The following is a 24,665-nucleotide window of genomic DNA, read 5'->3' as shown; positions in this document are numbered from 1 at the left end:
TCCCACTGTGAATTAATGTGTACAGAAATTGAAATAAGAGTATATTTTGAATACTCTTTTTTCCTTTGTTTGTTTGGTCTCTCTAAACAGTACTTGATGTGTCCTATAGTAGAAAAAAATGTCATATGCCTTCTACAGATAAAAACTACAAATTAAAGAAAATTTAATAAGTAGTTAACATTAGGGTACAAAATAATCTATATAATCTATAATCTAAATATGGAAAAGAATTGGTTTCAGCCAAACTTTTTCTTTTCTCATTGCAAAGTGAATTGGTAGCCCATAGGCAGAAGGCCAATTAATTTATAATAATATGTGTTAAATAATTTCAGCTAACTTGACTAACAAATGCCAAGACCAGTTTTGGGGGCATTGAAATGTTCCTAGAATAAACTTTTAGAAGTCATCTAAGATTAAATTTCAGGAATACAAATAAATAATTGCTATAGACTTTGTTTGATATGACCTAAATATTAACAAGACAATTTCTACCATGTATCAAAATTCCTAAATCCTAATCATTACTTAGTCTGTATGATAGATGTAAGAAAATCTGAATTATACTGTTAATACTAGGAAGTTACATGAATAACAAAATTTTAATAAGAGTAAACTATTAAAATGCCTTTTTCTCCTTGGTCATGACCTCATTTCCTGGAATGTGACCAACAGGTGAAGCACTGACCAATATTGGCTTTAGAGATGCTTCACAGAGACTAAATGAGTCTTTGTAATTTTTATTTGTTCACCAATTCAAAAGGCTCCAGAGTGTCACTTGTATTTTACAGCCAAAGTTATTTCATTGTGGTCACTAAGCCTAAATGTTAATTGTCTGGAGAAGATTTGGGGAAAATTAATAAAATTCAGTCATCTGTTGAAGGGCAAGTGTATGGATCATCATTAACTTAAATACTTGTGTGTTGTCTTGTCACAATAGAAAATAAATACCTTATGAATTTTTTAGTAAAGTTTAGATGAATGAAAACTCAAGAGAGATGGTGATGATCAAAGGGTTTGGTTGCCATGGAAAGGAAATGATACGAGAAGCATCAGCAGGTGCTTTTAAGGAAACTAAACCAGTATTCACTGAAGCATAAAAAAAATTAGCACATTGTGGTTGCAGACAAAAACCATTCTACAATTGAAGCCCGTAATAATGTGCCAAAATCCACCTCTACGGTTTGAAAGAAAAGCATATGAATTGCTGTCCCCCAAAATAAAAATAAAAATATACATGTATTAGCAATGTGACTGGCAAACATTTGAGATGAGGGGGGGCGGGGGCGGAAAAAAAGCTCACACAGCGTCATCAGCCTGGCTGCAAAGCGTATTGTATCATGGCAAAGTAAAACCAGGAATCAGCTGCAGCAGTGGAAAACCAAGCTGCCACACAGCACCTGCACAAGCCACACTCTTTGCTCTTTAAGTCTCAGACAGGGGTCTTGGTATCATGAGACGACCCAGCGATGGAATAGCATTGGAAAGGCATCAGATTGATAAGCTGCTGGAGAGATCTCTTGCAACAAAACACATGCAAATCCTAAGAAAGACACACCTTCCCCGGCAGAGGAAGGGGTTTTTACTTCTGGAGACACCTCCGTGACCGTGACCTCTTTTACACTTTTCTCCTGTGGGGCCCCTGCTGGGGCGCTGTCTGCAGGAACTACTTGGGCCTCCGCACTAGACTCCACTTGGCCCTCACTGAGGCCCTTGGGCTGGTCTGAGACCTTGGCAGCCCCACACTCTTTCTCAGGAAGAGTGGCAGGTTTCTCTTCCTCAGCCACTGGACTCTCTAGCGTTTCTTCTTCTTAGGGATGAAAAAGATGTTGACATCATGACCATAGAAACATATATGAAACAACAGAAATATTATTCAAGGAACGCTTTCAGCTCTATTTTATTGACCTCACAAGAACCTCTTTTACTGTTTGGATGAACAAATTAATATCTTAACGCAATGGACATTATGTATTGCTTGGAAAACTAGTAAATATAATCGGCTAATAATGATGCCTTTTAAAGTCTCATTAAAAGGCTATTTATTTTAAAACTTGAGAGCTGAAAGGTTTTATTGCTCTATTACCCTTAGTGGAAATGGCAGTAAGTCGCACACAATGTGGAAAGCTGGCTGGAAATAAGAGATGGCGCTGCCAGATAACAGATGGTTGTGAAAAGACAGATGCATTGATGTGCTGCAACAAACCTTTAAGTTTGTAAGTCATGTGCTGTTTTCTCCAATGCAGGAAGCCCCTACATACGAATTCCTGATTACTTAATTTAAAACGTGCAAACTTCACTAAAGGGATCTTTGGGAGTAAAAAGCCTGGCCACAGAATAATATCCAATCAACCACTTTGTTATCAACTTTATCAGGAAATCCATTAACACTCTTTAAGACATACTTTATTTAGTATTTTTAAGGCCAAAGACTACCTAACTCAATTAATTTGACCTTCATTGCATTATATGATTGGAGAATGTAAAAATTTTTAAAGAAGTAAGTAAAATATTTTGAAAACAAGGTCCAGGTAAAAGTTAATTTCATTGCAATTTAGAAAAGTCTACCTCTGGGACACGATTGTTATCATATTGTTCAAACCACTGAAATATCAGTAGTATAGTTCTTGTATAGTTCTCTTTGACACTAAAGAAAGAAAGAAAATGTGCATATTATAAAGTTTCATTTCTGCAATTCAAAACAAAACCACCAAGGAGAGATAGCTGAGTGGCAACAAAACTGCCAAAATATCCTCCCCAAAGATGTATATCACACAGAAAAATATTAACAATTAAAATGTAATAAAACAAATTTATGAAAAGCCATGAATTATGCTGTCATTTGTTTCTCATTTACACTTCAAATATCAGTAAAATAAATCCCATTTTATTGCTTAAGAAATTAGAGGGAAATATTTAAGCTGTCTTATAGTTCTTCAAATGAATGATTCTTTTGAAATTCCTATGAACAATCATAATATTGTTTAAATGGATCTGTGAAGAAGACTATAGATGGAAAGGAGAGAAATTTTTTGAGAAACATTAAAGCCCTTATGGGGAAAAGAGAGAACTGCTACTATTTCTTCACATTTAACGCACAGATACTTTCATTTTTGTAATTTAACTATGTCAGTAACATTTTAATAATTCAGATTCTAACTTATTATTAAGGCAATTTTTACAATGCCATAGAATTAGAGATTTTGATTAAAGCTAAGAGACTTTTAATATAGCTGCTTTACTAATGTCACCTTATTGGATGAAATCAATTTATTTTACATTTTTTCTAAATCCATGTAATTTTTTAGCTTTCCAGTTTCTCATTTTGTATAAATCATGTTTATTTCCACACCTGTTCTTTATTCAAAATTCACATATTTTTCTTAATTATTTTAAGTCCGTTTAAGTTTACTCAATATACATTGTATTTTTCTATCAGAATGTCTGAACCATTGGTGCTCTTGCCTTGGAACTATCTGCCTGTACATTAAATATTATGCCATACAAAAATAAACTCTTCACTTAAGCAAGTTATTTTTCCCCATTTCAAAATGACATTTACCTAAACAAAAAAAAATTAGCCCTATTTTTTTCTATATAATACTACCTTGTTAGAATGAGATAAATTGCAGCCCACTGCCCACTTATTTTATCCTCTCCACAGCTTACTATACACAAGGTCTCCACCTTCAAAAGACTGGAATGACAAAAGCTTGGGAGCATTTCCTTCATTTTAGCCCACCTCTACTTATTTGAACCAAGATTTAGTCACCTGAGGAAGCCTCTATATTTTCTGTAGATGTTTAAGTGATTTGGAGAAATAAATTCATTCCATAACATTTATTCTACCCTAAACAATTATTTCTCTTTTAAAAGGCTATCACATTAACATGGCACTAAATAGAAACCTAACTCTCTAAGTCTGTTCTAGTAATATGGAAAAATTATATTAAGGGTCATCTTCTTTGGTTTGGGTAAGAAGATACATTCTTTCCCTATTGATATATTTGCAAGGGGTAGAAAGAAGTCATACTTGTTTGAACTTTTTTTGCTTCCTTCTCAGAAGCCGCGAAGAAAAAAAAGAAGCACTCACATGTCTTAAATCAGCCTTCTTCCATATAAATTGTTGAGGCATTTGGATGGACATGAGCGATATAGGGACTTCACTTTCATATGGAAAAAACAGGCTCCTGTCCCTCCCACCCACACATGGAGGCACACTTAAGGTGATGCACGTGGTCAAAGCTGCGGGCAGGGGAGGAGGAGCTAAGGGGACCATGCTTGGTTCACCTTTCTCCCGGCCTAAGTGGGCCTCTGCACTCTGCGCTGGGCCACTGGGGAGCACACTAGAGGCAGTCCACTGTGAGCTGAACAAAGGATGCTCATAGTACTCCTCATCGGAATTGGAAGGGTCATCATCAGGCACAGACACCGAGATGGAGGGGGCTAGGAGTCTACGCCTCTCCCCGCTGGTGGCAGGTTCGTGGCTGGGGAACCTGTGTAGAGGACCCACTTGATCCTCAGCCCCTTCATCTACAAACAGACACACAGGAAAAAACTGCAGGGAAAACTGGACAAGACAGACACAAGATCAGACGGACGAGACAAACATTTGCACAGGACATGGGGTCACGGAAGCAGCACAGCAGGATGGAGAGGGATGAGTGAGACCAAGCTGGCGGAGGATGGGAGACAGTGAAATTTCATGCTTCAGTAGCCACTGAATTTAAACGCTCCCTTTTGGAATCTTGTCATTGATCTAAATGAACCCAATGCTCTGACACTCCCACTGCATAATAGAAATTATCTTTACATCTTCCTCAAATGAGTTAAAATAACAACAGAAACACTGGGAAAGAAACAAAGCACTACAAAACAAATGCATTTGTTAGAAGAAATTCTTTCAAGTATGTACATTTTCTCATGTTTTTATCAATACATTTGTAAGTTATAAAAGAGGAAAGCTGTTAGGACCTGACGCCTGTACAATTCTGAGAGAAACTGGGCCTGTGGAAGTACAACCTTCATTATCTAGTATGCGCGCGTGGTTAGCATTTTGGTTGATTTAATTTTTAGTTCATGACTTCTACCAGAAAGTAATTTTTAATTTCAATCCTGTTAAGAAAAATCTACAATGCATTATGCTTCTTTCCTGTCTTGCTTAGGGGAACACAACTGGCATAGCTTTTTCTTTGGATGCAAACTCCTAGGCATCCTTTTGAACCCTAGTTCTTATCTGCATGGCTGTGAAAGTATTAGAAATTACCTAGCAACATACACTTGTTTTCTTGTGTTCTGCTTCTCTTTGGAAGGCTTAATAGAGATACAGTTAGCTGAGAATTTCTACTGAGGTGGCTTCTGACCCATCACAATTGTAGTCTATGAAGTTTCACTTGTACTACTGTTTTTATATTTCAAAGCCCTCATTGTATATTTCTCATGGAAATGCTAAAGAAGCTGCTCTCATTTCTTTTCTTTCCCACGTCTTAGCTTAGAAATCTGTATTACTTAAATATATTTCCTTAGAAATATGAGTGTATATCAATCAATTTGCTTAGCATTTCAATAAGCCTAAAGAATGATCACAAAGAACAATATCTGGCTGAGACACTGTATGTATTCAGGCCTACATGGCTGATTACTAAATTTGTTAACCACTATTTATTTACCTATATAGAGAAATAATTAAAAATTTTTGTAATTTTCAATAAGATCAAAATGCAGTAGCTATCTGTATAATTTTTATTTCTATCAAAATTTAAGTGGACAGAATTACAGCATTAATTTGAAAATGCACTGAATTTTTAGCACAATAACTTATTTTCAGTCAACTGAGTGCTGATAACTGGAAATAAACCTGAAATCATAAGGACACTAAAATAATATTTTGAAGAGAGAATGTTTTTAATCTTTTGAACATATTATTTACTGATTGTTCCATGGAAGTTGTTTCTAGATGGGTGCTCAGAACTTTCCCAGCCACAATGCTTATTATATCATGGGATAGAAGAAACCTAAAATTATATTTGATATTGTTAGTTCAACTCGGCATGATTTCTCAGCTGAGCAGATGACTGGGTGAGATCTGGCCTACAACACTGGCTGAATCATAAGTCTTGGGCTTGTCACAAGTCCCAGCCATTCATATCTCCTCTAGTGACTCCCGAGGCTGTAGACTCCCCAGGGACACAAACTTTTTCTAAAACTTCTAATACATTCAAACAGATTACATGGATAATCAATAAGTGAAAATGGCATATTTGCCTCTCTGCTTTTCAACATTTTCTAGGGAGGACAGCAGACTACAATTCAAAACTAAAGAATTTAAACCTGAGAGATGATAGTTTAAAGGCAATTCTCCTTGGATAGTTTAGCCTTTTGAAGATTTTGGCTTCCTCTTTCTTGTTGTTTCTTGAAAGTGACAAGATGTGAAAACAACCCAGAGTCTTGCTTCAGATCCAGAACATTTCAAAGAAACAGTACTTTCTATTCTGAAAACTTTGGCTAATCAGGGAACAACAAAAACAACAAAAACTTTGAGTGCTTCAGTGGAAAAGTAGCTTCTCTGTAGTATTTGTCTGGCTTTTAGCCAGGCAACTTCAAAAAGAATGTCTGGCAAAGCCCAGTCCCCTCTGGGGTACTCCAAGTCTCTGTTTAGGACCTATGAGCCTGAAGTCCATCTACAGTACATGTCCCAGAGATGTGCCAGTGAAGTGATGCTTAGAGGACCATGTTCGCTGGCTAAAGTTCAGAGACTGTACCAGTGCATGGGCTTCCAGTAATAATGCTAGAAGACAAGAGATCTTCATTTGCTATAGGATTGTGTATGGCAGGTGCTGTCAGTTCACCCAAATGGAGGTGTGACACACAATAAATAAATTTATAAATGAATGAATTTTATATATATAATAATTATAAATGAATACATTATAAATGAATGAATTATTTACTTGGGAGTTGTTTGGAAAAAAAGGAAATCAATCCAGTGGCTTGTAACCAAAATACTCTCATTAGAAGATGACTTCACTCTCATTGTCCCACAGTAAGAGCCTAGCTAGATTTAGCGATGCAGTGAGGGTGTTTGTAGCAACTTCAGTTTCCCAGGTGGCTAAGTGAGTAAAGACCCTGCCTGCAGTGCAGAAGACACAGATTCAGTCTCTGGATCAGGAAGATTCCCTGGAAGAGGGCATGGCAACCCACTCCAGTATTCTTGCCTGGAGAATCCCATGGACAGAGGAGCCTGGTGAGCTACAGTCGATGGAACTGCAAAGAGTTAGACACGACCAAAGCAATTGAGCACAGCAGATTTGAATTTAAACCCTGGATAAGCCACTTATTAGCTGTGACATCCTGGGCAACAGTGGAAGTGAGTATTATCTATGTGAGTATTCTGTGTGGGTTGCTTGAAGGATTAAATGGGAAGGTATTTGAGAAAGCACCAAGAATCATTCTTGATTCCATAGACGTTAATATCTCTATCTTTAGTCTATCAGACAAGTTGTCATGTACCTTTACTCTTTACTTTGATTTGATACATCAAAGCTAGACTTAGGAGATTTACGAAAAATGAATTCATAACAGTTTTGCTCTTTAAAGCCAGGATTGAATGTCTCCTTTTATTATAAGTACATTTGCTTTTGGACACTTGGTTATGTCACAAAATAGTCTGCTTCATTTAATAATATACTGTGAACCTTGGACTTTTACATAGTTCCTTTGCATAATGATAATCTTTAAAAATGAAGCTTACCTGGTTTTAGTGGAGAACTACATTTCCCCTAATTTGCTTTCATACAAAATTTTCTTTAAAAGAAGCACTTGAAAATTTATATTGGGTAAAGTTTGCCACACAAAATTCAGTCTTGATCTGTGAGCCCTCTTGAGTACAATGAGTAGTCACATTTATGAGAGATTGAACATCTTGGGGTATTAGTGACTCCGACTTGGTGATCTTGCCGGCGTCACAGCTTCTACCCCATGGCCTAACCTAGAGCAGCTGACTCCTCTTACATAGTGTCCCAACTTCTCTAAGCCCTTTCCAGTCTACAAGCTTTGGACTGAGGACTTCTCAGTTTGCCAACTGTGTCTGCTGCCCTAGAATGATATGGAGGGAAACTGCTTCCGGTTAACAGTTACAGTGCGCCAGCCACATCACTGACACAGGAAATCATCAGCCTAGGATTCTGAGCAAACCTAAGAGGGTGGAAGGACTCCTGGTTCTGTTTTCAGATTTTTCCATTGCTCTTGCATGGGCTTCCAAATTCTAACAGTTCAGTTCAAGTGGTAACTATTATGGTTAGGCCAAAAAGAAAGGGGAACTTAATTTGAAAATATAATAACTAGTTCAGTTTGGTTCACTGTACCTGTGTTTCCTTTCTAAGTGTGCTACTTACTTAATTTTTTTCATCAAAATCTCTTTGTTCCCCAGAATAAGTACATAGTCTTATGAATATTACACCAATTATAATACATGAATATTCATACATGACAGTAATTAATATCTTAAATTATTTTTAGTAGAAGCATCCATGCTTCCCCTTTGGGAAAGAACAGCTTTTAGAATGTTTGCTAATTAATAAAAAGCCTATCCTCAAAATCAATGAAATACTCAATTTAATCTAAGAATATTTACATAAAAGGACTGAACTGTGATATTCACTGTGCCTTTAGATTGAAGTTGCTTTAAGGGTGTTTCGAGGAGGGTAAAAAATCTAGGTGGAAAAATCTACCTGCTTTCTTTCCAGTCAATGTGCTATGAGCAATATATTAAAAACTTTGGCTGTGTCTTCACAAACCAATTGATTTGAAAATTTGAAAAGTTGATTCTTGTCTTGTGGATTTTCACTAATTTTTTTCTGATAAAACAAAACAAATGTTGTTATACATACTTTAAGAGTGGTATAAAATAAAAGAGAGGAACTAGTTTGATTGCCTAGATCACATGCCTTTCATAAAATTAAGGTAAAAATATTACCTAATCTTTTAAATCAGTGGAGTTTGAAATTACATATTTTTTCTATATAACTAAAAAATATGATTATCTTTTTAAAAGCAAACCATTAGGATTTTGTATAGGTTGAGGCTTTCTTTTGAAAAAAATTAAATAAAAATACATATTCAGTTTGAAAATGTTAAAAATATCTTCAAATTACTTTCAGTAGGAAGTAAGTTGACATTTTCCCCAAATATACTGAAACATCTTGAGGAAAACAATCCCGAAATGTGAAGAAACAGTTACTTTGGAATATGATACCTAAGTTACCAAGATATGAAAGTGATTCTATTTTTAATGTATACTTTCACTATATCTATGGTACACCCTCCAGAAACAGACTGGATGAGTCTCAGATGGCTGGGAAGACCCTGTTGCCCTTATAACTCAAACTCACATTTAACAGTAAGAAGAATGAATTACTTGACCTCTAGGTGACTTGGGAGTCAACGTCATACCCCTCTCTTGGTTAAGAGGCTCTCCTGACACGGGAAAGGCTTTAAGTAGGGGTTCAGAAACATTTTCAGTGACCTGTGGGAAGCAGAGCTGTCATGGAAGGCTTTCCATTACATTCAGAGTAAAATCCAGGAGCCTGAACCAAGCCAGCTGCTGCTCACTCCCAGACTCCTCTCCTCCACCCATCTCTCACACATTAGCCCTGGGACTCCTTCAATTCCCAGAACACTTCATGCACTTTCCCACCTGAAAGCCCTTGCACATCCTCATCCCTCTGCCCCTTTTCTCCATCTTTCCTTGGCCAACACTTCCTCAGGCTTCTGAGTTCAGCTCCTTTCTCCCTCCAATAAAGTAAGATTACTCTTCTTTTACTTTAAAGCTCCCTGTTCTTTTCCTTCCTAGTGTTGAACTTACTTACTGGATTTCCATTCTCCACCAGACTTTGTGCTTCTTACAAGGAAGGATCATGTCTGTTTTGCTTACTAGTGTATACTTAGAGAATTTGAAGAGTGCAAGGAAACTTGTAGGTGCTCCATAGACATGAACAGATAAAATCAAGGCCCAGAAAGGATCTTTCAAATCTATGAATTAAAAGATCAAATCACATTTTCAGGGAATTAACTAATCATCAATGGTTATAATAACACTGATTATATGCAATGCTTATAGTCCTCAAATTTTCTTTTATTCCTTAGACTAATTATTTCAGGCAGTAAACATAGGAAAAAAGGCCTCAATATAAGAAAAAAAAATCTTACTAAAAAAGGTTTAAGTTTATAAATCTATGACAAAAATAAATTATATTTATTGTTAGTTTATAGTTCAGTAATTTAGAATAACCTCTAGTAATTAAAAAAATAATGTAAACAAACCTAATTACAGATTATAAAAAGACAGTGATTCTTTTATGACCTTATTTAATTTTTAACACAATAAAATGAGCTCTAAAAGGTACAACAAAAGGAAAAATAAGTCAACAAATGACAAAAATGTAAAAGTATTAATATTCTGATTTAGTATATGAAAAGTAAATTATATTGGTACAACAAAAGGAAAAATAAGTCAACAAATGACAAAAATGTAAAAGTATTAATATTCTGATTTAGTATATGAAAAGTAAATTATATTGACACAAGCAAGCTTTCAATAAATTTTAAAAGCTTTCTTCTCCTGTAACTCTCAAACAATAGACAAAAGTTAACTGGTCTAATTCAGAGAACCAATAATAGTTAGCTTTTAAATAGTGTCTTTCATCTCAGATTCTAAATGGATATTCTTCAGAGGCATCTGTCTGCTTCTTCATTGCAAAGTGAAAAGCTGACATGGCATTCCATGTTGACTGAATGCATAAATAGATTCATGGACAATAAAAGGTCTCAGCAGGAAAGAAGCCATGATCTCAGTTTCCAGTTCAATACTCTCAATATCAAATTTGTTCACTGACTTCTTCATTTATTCATTAATATTTATTGAGAGTTTGCTACAGGTCTGGCCCTGGGGAAGCCCTTGGCAATACAATAGTGAGCAAAACAGAGACAGCTCCTGCCAACCCTTCCAAAACAAATCTATTGACTTCATCAATATATTTATTTTTATTCAGTCACTTATAAAATTAAATTGTATCTACTCTTTAAAACATTCTACATGAAGTAAACTAGTTCTCTGTAGTTATTCTAGCTAGCCACTTAAACACAAAGTTATCTTTTCCTTTATCCAGCAGATTTTTCCTATTTACCATATTTATCAACTTTTGATTTTATGTACAGAAATGATAATACATTTAATTAAAGCCTTTGTTTCTTCTTGATTATTTGAAACAGACAGCTCCCAAGCTGGGTCACATACTAACCAATACCAAAGTCCAGCACTTATGGGTTGAGGTTTATTTACCCTTAAAAGAAGACAAACCTCAAAGAGTCCAACAGGCCTTACCTTCCTCCACTGGGACAGTCTGTTCTGAGGCTGGTGATGGGGGTGGAGAAGGAGGCAGATTAGCTGTCTCTTCAGCTGCTAAAGATCAAACAATGGAAAAATGAGATACAACAATTAATCCTACTAGCCCAGTGGACGTGTAGGAGTTGTGCCATCTGTAAAAAGGACTCTATCAAATTCAAGGAAAGATTCAATAGTAAGTTGCATTTGACTCATTTTATTTTAGCCCCATTACCTGATTCATAAATTTTTGAAAACCTAAAAAAAGAAAAGCACTTAATATTAAAAAAAATCACTCCATAAAAATGGATTAGAGATAACTTCTAAAATTCTATCATTAATCTCATTAATTTTTATCTGCTCTTTCAATTAATAAAATATTTAATTCTGATCCTAATTTACTACATTCAAACCCAGCCAGGTTAAGCATTTTAGTTTGGATTTGAATTGACTGATTAAAACTATGTTAGAGCTGGAAACTATTGTTTACCTTGATCTGGAAACTAATCACAGCTATTTTAGGAGATGCATTTTTTAAACAACATTTTGTTTACTGAGTATAATGTCAAATCCATCTTCTGTATGTATTCTCAGAAAAGAAAACCGAAGCTGTCACAGCCTGAGGCAACCTTCAGATAGAAACATGTACTAGTGGGAGCTGAGAAATATTCTGGCCTTGGCACTACACATGAAAGAAGACCAAAGAGAAATGTTCTAAAAGATGAAATTCATTCACACTTAACTCCGTTTTCCTCTTGAAGACACTTACCTTCTTTATGACCAGTCACACGAAGGTAAGGGATTTTAAAAGGAAATATTTATCAGTCAAGGCCAGTGGTAAAATTTTTTTAAATAAGCCTTGTGGGCTTCTAAGGGATATTTTAAAGTTTTATTTTTTTTTAAGTGAGATTTTTCTTTTAAAAAATAATGGAATTTTGCCACTAACAGGGCATTATATTAAGTGAAGTAAGTCAAACAGAGAAAGACACATAGTGCACATCATTTATATGTGGAATCTAAAAACTACAGAAAACTAGTATCTATACCAAAAAAGACAGAACCAACTAGTGGCTACCAGTAGGGAGGGAAGAGGGGCAACACAGGGGTAGAGAATGGGAGCTATAAACTACTGGGTGTAAGATAGGCTCAAGGATGTACTGTACAACATGGGGAATATAGCCAGTATTTTGTAATAGCTATAAACGGAAAATAACTTTCCAACTGTATAAAAATTTAAAAAAATTTTTTTAAAGTAAGGTTTCCTTTCATTTCAAAGAACAATAGAAAGAAAGCTAATGTTTTAGATAAGTTTTTCCCTCTCTGTTTTAGGTGAAAATAATCCTTGATCATCAAAGAACATTTTATGGAATATAATTAGATTATTTTTAATTATTATTGAGAGAGGAGAAATTTTTGTGGTTTAGTTTTTAATAGACAATGCAGTGCTTATCAGAAAATCAAGTATTAAAGATGCATAAGACTGAAAGAACAATATTTATACTATTTTTAGGCTTTAAAAACCACATCTTTCTATGGGTTAGTTATACATACTTGTGAAATAAGCATATGTTGAATTGCAAGAGAATTTCCTTTTTTATGTGTCTCTGCATGTGTATACATCTACATCTAGCATCTATCTATCCATTGAGAGTAGGGGCACCAAGCCTTTTGCTGAGAGCGTTTTCCTTGGTGAGCACCATTATATTACCTGTTTGGTCCTGTAGGGCATTTGACTTGCAATGGAGGCAGAGGGCTAATGTATTGCCCTTAAATGAACAAAGTGAAGACTAGTACCTCATTTGGGATTCCATCATTGTATCCCATATAAGGTACTAGCCACTGATGATTCTAACAATCTCTGGCTATAGGTTTTGGTAGCCTTTTCAGGGAGACCCCAGAGACTGTAGTATAGACAATCATTAACCAAAACCCATAAAGGGAAACAATCATCTCTAATTAAAGCATTAGAACATTTTCCTTATGAGTGGGGGCCATGACATCAAAGTGCATTGGCTTTATTTTTTTAATAACTATCTCTGCTGCTGCTGCTGCTAAGTCACTCCAGTCGTGTCCGACTCTGTGCGACCCCAGAGATGGCAGCCCACCAGGCTCCCCCGTCCCTGGGATTCTCCAGGCAAGAACACTGGAGTGGGTTGCCATTTCCTTCTCCAATGCATGAAAGTGAAAAGTGAAAGTGAAGTCGCACAGTCATGCCCGACTCCCAGCGACCCCATGGACTGCAGCCTACCAGGCTCCTCCGTCCACGGGATTTTCCAGGCAAGAGCACTGGAGTGGGGTGCCACCGCCTTCTCCAATAACTATCTCTAGTGGTCTGGAAAAGAAAAATGAAGGGCAATTTAGGGTCAAAGTGTAATTATAAGTTGACTGTCCTAAAGACTACTGAAACGCCACAATGAGCCTGTTGAGAAAAGTGAAAATAGGTCCCAGTGCATCCCAACAGAGGCGTTTGATGAATGTCACAAGTAGAGATGGAGTACGAGATACGGCCTATCTTTGAATGTGAAGGCTTGATCCTGTGATTGAGGTGCAGCAGACACTGCCCCTGACCTGAGACTTTCTCATTTACCTAAAGGCAGAGCAGGAGGTTGATCTTTAGGCTGAGCTTCTTTCTCTTGTTCACCTTTCAGGACTGCTACAGCTTCCGCCGTGACTACTTGAACTATCCTTGCAGACACCTCCTCTGTAATAAATAGTAACAAAAGAAAATAAAATGAGCCATCAAAAACAGGTGGCAAAGAGGAAAATTAATCAAACAATACAGTCAATTCGAATTATATTTCTCTTTCTGCCTAAAAAGTGCAATAGGATAAGTTGCAGATAAACACACACACACAAACACATAAACCAAAAAAAAAAAAGAGAGAGAGACAGAGAAAGAAAATAAAAGGAGCTAGCATTCTGGGAGCTAAGTGAGATGCACATAGAACTAAAGCAAACAACATGTATGGCAGCTTAAACAATAATAATAAAAAAAACTGTTTATATAAACAGAAACAATGTATTATTTTATACCCAGTAAAACACTCTTCTATGCTAATCTGAACAAATACCATGATTTAAAATCATAAGAAGATGCTTCAAAATGTGAATTTGTGATTAAATAACATTATCTGGGTTCAGTATGAACAAGAGAGATTAAGAAAAACCTGGGAAGATAAAATTTGAGTGGAATACATGGAAATGATGTATCAGATAGTCCCTTTCTAAAGAGCTGCTCCTTTTCTCAATAGTGGATGGTTTGGATGGAGGAACCTGTTAGGCTGCAGTTCATGGGGTCGCTACGAGTTGGACACGACTGAGCGACTTCACTTTCACTTTTCACTTTCACACAATGGAGAAGGCAAGGCAACCCACTCCAGTGTTGTTGCCTGGAGAATCCCAGGGACGGCAGAGCCTGGTGGGCTGCCGTCTATGGGGTTGCACAGAGTCGGACACGACTGAAGCGACTTAGCAGTAGCAGTAGCAGTAAAGATCTTTAAGGCCATGATATATATTCAACTTAGTCAGTGTAATTGTTGTTGTTGTTAGTCACTAAGTCATGTCCAACTCTTTGTGATTCCATGGACTGTAGCCCACCAGGCTCCTCTGTCTATGGAATTTTCCAGGCAAGAATACCAGAGTGGGTTTCCGTTTCATTCTCTAGGGGATCTTCCCAACCCAGGGATCAAACCCACATCTCCTGTGTGAGCAGATGAATTCTTTACTGCTGAGCGACCAGGAAAGCCCTATAGGCGGTGCAATAGTTTCATTTTAAAAAGCTAGAGTGAGAGGGAGGTTCATCATTAAACTGATCAGTCTGTGAGATGCCCAATCACTAGTTTTTGGACTGTCACAGCATCTGCTGAACCATGTCAATGCTAACTTTATATAACCTTCTCAGAAAAAATTCAGGCAATGATGATCCATATATCATCAACTAAAAAGGAAAGAAGTCTTTTGAGATTAAAAATATTTTCTAAATTAGAGATAAAATTCTACAGAATTTTTTTTATCATATTTATAAAAAAAATCTACCACAAGGAAATTAGTCTACTTTGCACTCATTTTAATTTCAACGATGAAGGATCCTTTTTCTTTACTATCAAAAACAAGTATGGAATAATTACAGTATCAAGTAGCAAAGATACAATTCATCTTTATAAGGATGTTTTAACCTATATAATTTAATTCATCGGATCAGATAGTATCACATAATCTTAGAGCTAAAAGAACTTTGAGAGAAGTTTGTCTAAATTTTCCCATTTTGCAGATGAGAAGACAAAGGCTGGGTATATTTGTGAGATTTGCTCAAGTTCACACAGCTGATGGAGGCAAAACATATTAGAACCCAGGTTTTCTAACTGTTATGATGTTCTTCCTCTTAAACAGAAGAACAGAAGGAATAATGGAAAAATAATCAAAAAATTCTTTAGCAATCATGTGTGAATTACTAAAGGAAATATATGAACTCCTTTAAAGGTATGAACCAAGGAAACACACTCTCAGATCTGCTTGTCTATTCATGTATCTAACGTACACTATTGCTATTCCTGATTATATTTGGAGACTATGTAACAAGCGATTGACCAATATCTATCTATCTAATCATTTATCTAGGCTAGGCTAAGTCACTTCAGTCGTGTCCGACTCTGTGTGACCCCATAGATGGCAGCCTACCAGGCTCCCCCGTCCCTGGGATTCTCCAGGCAAGAACACTGGAGTGGGTTGCCATTTCCTTCTCCAATGCATGAAAGTGAAAAGTGAAAGTGAAGTCGCTCAGTCATATAGGCGGTGCACTAGTTTCATTTTAAAAAGCTAGAGTGAGAGGGAGGTTCATCATTAAACTGATCAGTCTGTGAGATGCCCAATCACTAGTTTTTGGACTGTCACAGCATCTGCTGAACCTCAGCGACCCCATGGACTGCAGCCTTCCAGGCTCCTCCATTTATCTACCTACCTATATATCTTGAAGACTGTGTTAGAAACTGCAACAGATAATTTACCTCAAGAAGATGAATATTTTATTTCTAAGAGATGGCATTATTTTATTAGCATTTTAGCTTTTGCAGGTAAATATGTGACAATAACAATCATCAAAGCATTGTAAGGATTAAGCATTGTAATCATCAAAGCACTGTAACTGCTATGCTATTTGGTGGGAGGACAGAGGAGGAAGAAGGGCAGTGTGTTTTCATGAAGTCAAGCTGCTGGGTTGAAAGGCTACTCTCCCAGAGTGACATTATCAATGGAAAGAATACTGCAAAATGGGCCACAGAAAGTTAAATCCACTTGGAGACACTTCTTTGTTGTCTACACTGTTTAATTATATAACAAAAATAATTAGTTTACGTTTTGTGAATTGCCACTTACATATATTAACTTTCAATGAAATTCAGACATTTAAAAATCAATAGAGTAATTTTAGCACTTCTAGCATCCAAGTGTTTTATGGAGAACTGAATGCAGTGGAGAGGTGGAACAAGCACTCCAGAAAATGGGATACATATAAAACCAATGCATCCTCTGGATCATTCCTGCATCTCCCTGTTGGCAGTATGTACATTAGTATCTCCCTATAGCACTTAGGAAATATATCTTGTGTGAAACTGTGCTGGTACACAAGTCTTATCTCCACTACTATGTAGTTTCCCAAGTCAAGGATTTTCTCTCTGGCATTGTTGCAATTCTCGAAGCTTCTCTCATTGAACTTTATCCAGATTGGACCTTTAACAGAATTTTTTGAAAGGATGAAAAATCAACATGAAAAGCTTGTTCATAATATTTACACAAATTCAGAAGTAATCTGTGCCTGTTACTATATTTACTAACTTAACCCCCCCATTTATAAAATTTATTGTATTCTTAAGATTTTGATGCATTCTAGAACAGTATTTCTTAAATGGGGTTCCAAAATTCTTCTGTACTTTCTGAAGAATTTTCCAGGATCTGAGAGTAGTTAAAAAATTAAATTTGTTTAAATTGGGAAGACAGTCCAATAAAAATAATACAAATATCTGCTAATTTATGTGAACAAATTACAAGTGAGCTACATAATTATACTAGTCATTTTGCTTGAGAGTGTATTTACAATAATTCTGACACCATGGAGAATTAGTTTACACATTCTTGGCTAATGAGAACACAGGTGGACTTAATAAAGAATGCATTTACATGAGGTGTAGGTCAAATGACATCTTTAGGCACTGTACAGGCTTTCAAAATATTCTAAACGGAGATAAATAAAGGGAAAATTGGATCATAACTTGTCTCCAATCAGTTTAGACAGGGCCAACTTTAGTAAAATGCACTATATCAGCTGGTACCACATGTTTTATGAGTGATAATTTAGTTTTAGCAAAACAATATTAATTTAGATGGAAAGTAGCAGGACATTTGAATTTTATTGGGTTTGCTGTTTCAAAGAACGTTAATTTAAACGTGTTTGAGTTTCATGGTTGAATAAACTGATTTTATATTTGTAGGTATTTAATCAAAACTAGTAAAATAATTTAGCCCAATCTTAGGAGAACTGATCTTTTTTTTTTTTTTTTAACAAAGGAATTTCACAGATTATAAGAAATGCTACTTTAGAATAATCAAATAGGCTGTGTGGGAACCAAGTTCATGACACGTTATATTCCATTCTGGGGAAAATAATATTGTTAAAACTTTAAAAATAGAAAATAAGTGTATTTTCTAATATTATTATAATTTAACACTTTATTCAGGGAAACACAAATATAGGGTTGCTCAGGGGTTTCAAATGGTCCAGTCAATTTAAAAATCTTTCTCTAAGCAAAGGCTGTCATCAGTGTAGAGATGGAAGCTTTCCCCATGAAGGATGGCCTTTTCCCAATGGAGGCCTAATCAGCAGATCTCCTGAGGAAGCCTTATCGTTATAGCCTGGCTTTGGGAACAGGGGCAAATTTACTCAGGGTTCAGGTAAAGTTCAGGGAAGACTAATGGTAAACATGTCAAACATATACAAAAGACAAAGGAAGACAGTCAAAAAATCAGACCTGTAAAAACGATGTTACAATGTGTGTGATTATATATATATATAAGTATAGCTAATTATGCAATTATATATATATATTCATTCTACAAGTATTTATTAAATGCCACCATCCATCCATCCAGCCTTCTATCATATCTTTCTATCTAGAGTATTACTATCTTTTATGGTGTACATTAGACAAAGTCACATGGACTTTAAAGCAGAGATGTGTGGGCATAAACTCCAGCATTGCTACCTTCTAGTTACTTCATCTTTGGAATTTTACTCAAACTCATTGAGTTTCAATTCCTCAACCAAAATAAATGGAAATGATAGTAATACCCATCTCACAGGTTGTTGTGAGGAACTCAAATATACAACAGGCCTGGCACATCAAGAACTCAAATAAAAAGATTTCCCACTAGTTCTTCACCAAGATGTTTTTATTTTCTCTCAGTCATACACTGTTCTGAGTTTTCTACTTTTATATTTCTACTTAAAGAAAGAGCAATGGTGATATGCAGTAAGAGTTCCAGCCCAATGAGGCTATTTATGTTGAATTATAGGATAGTATGATTACTCTGTGATTACCTATGTTGATGGCCAGTTTTTCTGGTTGTTATTGTTGCTTTCTTTCCCTAGACAAAGCTAGAGGGATGTAACTTATTTATTTTCCGGCTTCATACAAACTTCTTTGGCAGTGTAGGCTCTGGGCTACCACCTGCTCTAGATTCAGCCAGTAAGTCCCAATTATCGAGGGTCTTCTAGACAGTGTTTCTAGAAGCATGATAACCTTTATCCACAGCTGAGGACAATGAGCAACATGAAACATTCTTTTTGTGATGAAAGATTAGACTACATTTTAATTCTTCATTGCTTACTTGTTCTACATTCTTATTCCCTTTCTTACTTTCTAATTTTTTGCTGTTAATTTTTCCTTCCAAACATTATACATATAAAATTTTGAGTAGGATTTAGTCATTCAGAAGATTAAAGATGAATACAGATTATGCATAAATTGACAAAGTACTATTCATTATACTTCACTGAGAGTTAACATGGATCTTGACAAGGCCAAATTTGCCTGTTACTCCAGGTATTTCTTGACTTCCTAGTTTTGCATTCCAGTCCCCTATAATGAAAAGGACATCTTTTCTGGGTGTTAGTTCTAGAAGGTCTTGTAGGTCTTCAACTTTAGCTTCTTCAGCGTTACTAGTTGGGGCATAGACTTTGATTACTGTGATATTGAATGGATTGCCTTGGAAATGAACAGAGATCATTCTTTTGTTTTTAAGATTGCTTCCAAGTACTGAATTTCAGACTCTTTGTTGACTATAATGGTTACTCCATTTCTTCTAAGGGATCCTTGCCCATGGTAGTAGATATAATGGTCATCTGAGTTAAATTCACCCATTCTAGCCCATTTTAGTTTGCTGATTCCTAAAAGGTCGATGTTTCCTCTTGCCATCTCCTGTTTAACCACTTCCATTTGCCTTGATTCACGGATCTAACATTACAGGTTCCTATGCAGTATTGCTCTTTACAACATCAGACTTTACTTCCATTACCAGTCACATCCACAAATAGGTGTTGCTTTTGCTTTTGCTCCGAAGAAAGGAAATGTTAAAGAATGCTCTAACTACCACACAGTTGTACTCATATCACATGCTAGCAAAGTAATACTCAAAATTCTCCAAGCCAGGCTCAACAGTACATGAACCATGAACTTCCAGATGTTCAAGCTGGATTTAGAAAAGTCAGAGGAACCAGAGATCAAATTACCAACATCCATTGAATCACTGAAAAAGCAAGAGTTCCAGAAAAACATCTACTTCCGCTTTACTGACTATGCCAAAGCCTTTGACTGTGTGGATCACAACAAAATGTGGAAAATTCTGAAAGAGATGGGAATACCAGACCACCTGACAAGCTGCCTGAGAAGTCTGCAGGTCAAGAGGAAACAGTTAGAACTGGACATGAAACAACAGACTGGCTCCAAATTGAGAGAGGAGTACAACAAGACTGTATATTGTCACCCTGCTTATTTAACTTATATGTAGTACATCATGAGAAATGCTTGACTGGATGAAGCACAAGCTGAAATAAGATTGCTGGGAGAAATACCAATAACCTCAGATATGCAGATGACACTATACTTATTGCAGAAAGCGAAGAACTAAAGAACTTCTTGATGAAAGTGAAAGAGGAAAGTGAAAAAGTTGGCTTAATTCAGAAAACTAAGATCATGGCATCTGGTCCCATCACTTAATGACAAATAGATGGGGAAACAGTAGAAACACTGACAGACTTTATATTTTTGGGCTCCAAAATCACTGCAGATGGTGACTGCAGCCATGAAATTAAAAGACACTTTCTCCTTGGAAGAAAAGTTACCACCAACCTAGACAGCATATTCAAAAGCAGAGACATTACTTTGCCAACAAAGGTCTGTCTAGTCAAAGCTATGGTTTTTCCAGTAGTCATGTATGGATGTGACAGTTGGACTATAAAGAAAGCTGAGAGCCGAAGAATTGATGCTTTTGAACTGTGGTGTTGGAGAAGACTCTTGGAGAGTCCCTTGGACAGCAAGGAGATTCAACCAGTCCATCCTAAAGGAAACTGGTCCTGAATATTCATTGGAAGGACTGATGTTGAAGCTGAAACTCCAATACTTTGGCCACCTGATGTGAAGAACTAACTCATTATAAAAGACCCTGATGCTAGGAAAGATTGAAGGCAGGAGGAGAAGGGGATGACAGAGGATGAGATGGTTGGAAGGCATCATTGACTCAATGGACATGAGTTTGGGTAAACTCCAGGAGCTGGTGATGAACAGGGAGGCCTGGATTGCGGTAGTCCATGTGGTTGCAAAGAGTAGGACACAACTGAGCGACTGAACTGAACTGAACTCACAGCTCAAAACATGCCACATCTTACTGTAGTCTGAAATTCTGAAAGGATCAGTTATGTTTCTTTTGAACATCTAAAATTTTCAGAAGTGGACATTTTTAGTCTATGTTAGAAATTGTCTTAAGGACGTTGTGTAATATGCATTTTATTCTTTATTTTGTTAATGTCAGGGATTTCCAATTTCAGTGAAAACCTTACAACCAGTATTTGAATATTAACTTGGTATAATTTTACCAGCAGTGTCATTATGTTTTTATAACTAATACAAAAGTAGCTCATGATGTGGCCATAAAGTCTTGTCATGCCTACGCAAAATGAATGGATAACTTGGAACTGATCTGATAAATGATCTGTCTAAAAATCAGCTAGACTGAAAACATTAAAAACAACTTCTTTAAAACAAATCAATTTTATAACCTTTAAATCATGTTATTGCTTATGAAAAGTGAAAGTGAAGTCTCTGAGTCATGTCCAACTCTTTGAGACCCCATGGACTTTAGCCTACTATGCTCCTCCATCCATGGGATTTTCCAGGCAAGAGTACTGGAGTGGGTGCCATTGCTTATAGGCTTATATAAAAGAAAGGATTTAAAGATAAAATCCAGGGAATACAGCAACAGGTGACACTGTATCATCAATATAGAGATAAACAGCTACAAGTAAAAAAGTGAAGTCTGTCTTGTAAACATATTCTGAATAACAGACATGGGGTTGGTATTCACAAGAGGATCAAAGCAGTCCTCAGGAGAAGACTGAACTGAATTCTGGAAAGCATGTTTATTTTTGTTACTGGGTAAATCTATTGGTGGAAGCATATACCATCAATAGAAGTAAATAGGTATAAGAAACTGAGACATACTCTCATCCACAGAAACCTACTTGATAATACCTTGGAGACATGATGCTAAGCTATTTACATTCTCCTACATGATGAATAAACATCATATTGCAATACAAGGTTATTAAACAAGTTGCTACACTAGGCACTTCTATTTCCTGTCAATATTATATATTCCACAAAGTAACATATTTCCCAAGTTGGAAAACTTGCAAAATCATGGATAAAGGCAATTTACTATCTCATTAGAATATCATTTTGATTTATACCAGTGTAGTACAGATATTTTATATCATAGTAGATTCTGGTGTCAGAAAATCTGGAATCAAACCCTGTCTTTAGCTCTTACTAATGGCAAGTAAATACTCTCTCTAAGCTTCAGTTTCCCCATCTAAAAAGGGGAACTGAAGTGATATTCATCTTTTGGTATATTGGGACAACTAAATGAAATTAATTTATATATATATATATATATATACGCACACATATATATGTATAAAGTGCTTATTTAAATTATATATTACTATTTTAATCTCATTCACAGTTTTGTTATCATCAAGTCTACTATCGTCATTTGACTGACAAAATGTAGGTAAAGAATGACAGTTTCTGTCATACATTAGGATAATTCTGTCATTTTCCCCAGTGAGTATCTTCTTGCTTGAATTTTGGGTCATTGTCTAACAGACTGTATCGGGCTCCTGCCAGTTATTCTTGAAACTAAAACGATAAGGTAAACTTTACTCTATCCTTATACCATGTTGCTGTTGTTTAGTCACTAAGTTGTGTTCAACTCTTCTGTGACAAGGCTCCTCTGTCCATGGGATTTCCCAGGCAAGAATACTGGGGTGGGTTGCCATTTCCTTCTCCAGGAGATATTCCCGACCCAGGGGTATTCAGCACTTACAGTCGGTTTGCAGTCCTCCAGTTTTTTCCATGATGCTGATTCATGCTACACCACTATGCACTCCTGGTCACATTATTTTATCACGTCGAATTCTGTTGCCAGTGTCAGGCCCTGTTTTTAGCACCTATTTTTGGTTTAGTTATTTTGTTATATTAATCTATCTATATCGTTTGTTTGATTTATAAACAATGGAGCTGAAACTTTCTCAGTGGCCCTGACAATTCCAACCTGGTTCTGAGCAACATATGACATTGTTGGTATACAAAGAAGTCTGATTTTAATGTGTACCTTTTGGGTTTTCATCACAACCAGTTGAGATGACTTGAATATGTAAAGGCTCACTGATTACACTGTGAACAAAAAAAATCCAAGCAAGTTGGCATATGCCTGAGAATATATTTTTGTTGATTTCTTTCAGGTAAAGAGAAAAGTAAGAGATGTTGACAATAAATTCAACCATATGGAATATAAAAGCCATAGTGTTTTTGCTTTTAAGAATAATAAGTATAATAGTGCTATGTTGAAAGAAATGACAAGTAAGCCTACCGTACACTTGTGAAAGAAGGAAAACAAAACAATTTTAGACAGAATGCTCCTGTCAAGAAAAGGTTTTTCTCAGTGGGGTAGAGAATGGTTGCCTAGGAAACTGAAGCTAATTGCTGCTGCTGATGGAAACTAGTCAACAAGGAAAGCACTGTGTTTGAAGCACTCGGCTAAACAAATACCCTAGATAAATTCATAAAAACAGGGAAAGAAGGAAAGTTCCTTGCCTCTGCTCCAGCTTAATTTGGAGACTGAATGGTCTCTCTGAAGCTGTTACCCGTGATCAACTGTTGATGAAGGAAATTAAAAGAGCAGATTGGTTTTTGTTGTTGTTGTGGTTTTGTTTGTTTCTCTGGCACCTTAGTACTTATTAAAGAGGCCAGCATTGGCATATCCCTTCCTAATTAGATTCTCATTGATCTCAAAGGGTCACCCTAGCCACCTGGCCAACACGACAGCTGTAGATCTCTGCGTACCAGCTTTTTCTTTCAAAGATGAATTCCAAAGATTTACTGACTAAAACAAGGATAAATTTATGAGGGAAAGCACCTTTACAGTAATGTTAGTCTATGGAGATAAATGTATTTTAAGATGAGGAATCATGACTGCACAAAGTTCATTCTGAAGGGTACTTAAATTTAAGTTATATTGTACCCACTCCAGATGATGTAACTATGCTTAGTCATTACCAAGGCTATGAAGACGAGTAAGATATGGTGTTCCTATATTTAAATTGTACTGGAAAGTGGGACAATCTCATTGAAGAACATGTTTTTTTTTTTTTTAAGATTTTTCTAGTAAGGGCCACACATGTTGGCTGATCTGTACATTCACAGTCACTCACATGGTCCTCTTCTGAAAGGCATTTGCAACCACTTGGGCTAGGATTAGGAGTACAGTGTATGACTATAGGAGAATTTTCCCTCTTTCTCTTTTTTCCCTATTCCAACCGATGTGCTTAAATCCATAATCTTGTTTAGATGGCCAATTTAATCTACTCAAATGAAGTTCTTAGAACTTGGATAGAATTGGCCTAATGTTTAATTTACTCAAAGGGAAAGACTTTGTAAATTAAGATGGTTATCAGTAGAAG

At 36.2% G+C, this 24,665-nt stretch overlaps 1 protein-coding gene across 43 annotated transcripts in view; it reads right to left on the bottom strand.

The window, feature by feature from the left end:
- The window catches only part of MAP2 (microtubule associated protein 2), a 301,176-nt gene that overhangs the window by 39,229 nt on the left and 237,282 nt on the right, over nt 1-24,665 (bottom strand). For 18 of the 43 annotated variants that reach the window (XM_025278148.3, XM_025278150.3, XM_025278147.3 and 15 more), the window contains 3 exons: nt 13,965-14,078; nt 11,378-11,455; nt 1,556-1,807 (listed from right to left, as the gene is read on the bottom strand). In XM_025278148.3, coding sequence (XP_025133933.3) covers nt 1,556-1,807; nt 11,378-11,455; nt 13,965-14,078 — 444 coding nt within the window. The remainder of the gene's footprint in view (nt 1-1,555; nt 1,808-11,377; nt 11,456-13,964; nt 14,079-24,665) is intronic. The other 25 variants (XM_044937720.2, XM_044937731.2, XM_044937733.2 and 22 more) reach the window with 3 other exon arrangements.

This window comes from Bubalus bubalis, chromosome 2 (genome assembly GCF_019923935.1).
Source record: "Bubalus bubalis isolate 160015118507 breed Murrah chromosome 2, NDDB_SH_1, whole genome shotgun sequence".
Taxonomy (NCBI): Eukaryota; Metazoa; Chordata; class Mammalia; order Artiodactyla; family Bovidae; genus Bubalus; species Bubalus bubalis.
This window is presented reverse-complemented; position numbering and strand designations above follow the sequence as displayed.